At 56.9% G+C, this 1,799-nt stretch overlaps 1 protein-coding gene across 1 annotated transcript in view; it reads right to left on the bottom strand.

Annotated features, from left to right (window-relative positions):
* LOC113207725 (sex determination protein fruitless) overlaps positions 1-1,799 on the bottom strand; it is a gene marked incomplete in the record, with an annotated part of 82,358 nt that overhangs the window by 33,334 nt on the left and 47,225 nt on the right. Inside the window, 1 exon segment of the mRNA XM_052267392.1 lies at positions 903-986. Coding sequence (XP_052123352.1) covers positions 903-986 — 84 coding nt within the window.

Here is a 1,799-nt window from a genome sequence, read left to right as displayed (position 1 = left end):
CCCCCGAGGCCCCGCGGCCGCAGAAGAGCCGATACCCAATCAATATGTGGCGCGGCAGGCGCGGCGGGCAATCGAACGAACGGCACACACGGACGGTACTGAGGGGCCCAACAACCCTCGGCACACTCCTTGCGAGCAGGGCGACGCAAATAAAACGCGACTTGAGCAAGATGCCACACACACACATCCACAACCGACCCACTATTTTTCATGATTTATTTTGTTGGTCCGTCAAAGGTGGTGTATGGTAGCAAAACGTATGTGACACTATGTGTCACACTGTTTCAATTATGCACGTGATTTAATGAATGTCGTCCCACTTTCTTATACCACCCTTGCTCTCCTCACTGAGACTGATTGGCCCACAAACCTTCCTCTGCTGTACTCGCTCGGCGTGGGACCCGCGGCCCCGCCACCGCCACGACTACCTTGTCGATAAAATTGTCTCCGGATGACATTACAATTTCAGGTATCGTGTGGAGTGTCGTGACAGCCCAGGTGGGCGCTTCTCTCTACCGTCACCGTTCCCCACTCTCGCTGTCTCTGTCCCCCTTCACTCTTCTACCCCGTCTCTCTGTCACACACCAGGAGGAAAAAAAAAAAAAGACGGGGACGACGTGGGGAGGGGGGTGGGGGGTGGGAGGCCACTCGTCGTGTCCTGGGCTTGGCGTGCCACCGCCAGTGCATATTTTCATGTCGGACAACCAAAGAAGTCCATCAAAGGGCCAAAATGAGAATACGATGACATTGCGGGTAAAAGGTTGCCCGGGCCCATCACAATCTCGCTGACAAACACACACTCACCAAAAAGACACGCGCACACACACAGCACCCACTCAAACACGCACACACACAAACACACGCACATGTGACACCGGAGGTTCCGTTTTCACAAAACTCACGCGTCCAGGAAACTCTCGGCCCTCCATTCCGGAAGACGATAGGGCTCTCCGATACTCTTCGATCCTCGCCATCACACTGCTCACCTGGAGACAAAGGACACAAGGGGTTCTATTAGAAGATATACTATTTGGACAAGGCGAGGGAGGAGCGCTTTACTGCATCCCTGCCCTGCATCCCGGCCGGCAACGCGATATTTAAAAGGTAGAGCCAGGTGGGCAACATAACGTCTGGCCACAGGTGGATTTGTAGCGTCCAGCTGGAACGCAGGGGATGGGCCGACTGAGGCCTGACTGCGTGACCCGAGTTACGGGTGGCTCCAGTTCGCTATGAACAAGCAGTCGTCATAACCCTTTTTGAAGTTGAAGTTGAAGTATATGAGCAAGAAGAAATCACAGGTTCTCCAGGCGAGGAGAAGGGGGAGAGGATGGGGGGTTCGAGTGGACGGAGCACGACCCTCGCCCTCGCCCCCGCGCCGGCCCCCCACTCCCCACTCTTGGAAAGCGGAGAGCCCCTCGCCTCCAAGTCGAGTGAGGAACCCGAACGTTCTCTACTATCGGCACGTGGCCGACGTGGACACCATACGACATGACGTTCACCCGCGCCAGAGCGCGCCAGCCCCCCCTACATGCGGTATTTTTATCTCGGGTTTCTCGAAAGAAAACAGGGGAAAGGAAAGAAACCAATAGCTATGTTCCACATCATTCTGTACGGGGAAAGATTCTCCGGTCGGACAAAGCGGCGCACCCCAGCCACAGCCACGCACGGGCGTCGCGGGGAGTGGCGTGGCGGGGCGGGGCGTGGCGTGGCGGGACTGTCCCGCGAGCGGATGGCGGAGATCTCGGCGACAAACGCCTTCGAGTCCGTCACCCTCCAGAGCCTCTTTGTTCTGTGTGCGG

Source organism: Frankliniella occidentalis, unplaced genomic scaffold, assembly GCF_000697945.3.
Source record: "Frankliniella occidentalis isolate FOCC.00 unplaced genomic scaffold, Focc_3.1 Scaffold50, whole genome shotgun sequence".
NCBI classification, from domain to species: Eukaryota; Metazoa; Arthropoda; class Insecta; order Thysanoptera; family Thripidae; genus Frankliniella; species Frankliniella occidentalis.
This window is presented reverse-complemented; position numbering and strand designations above follow the sequence as displayed.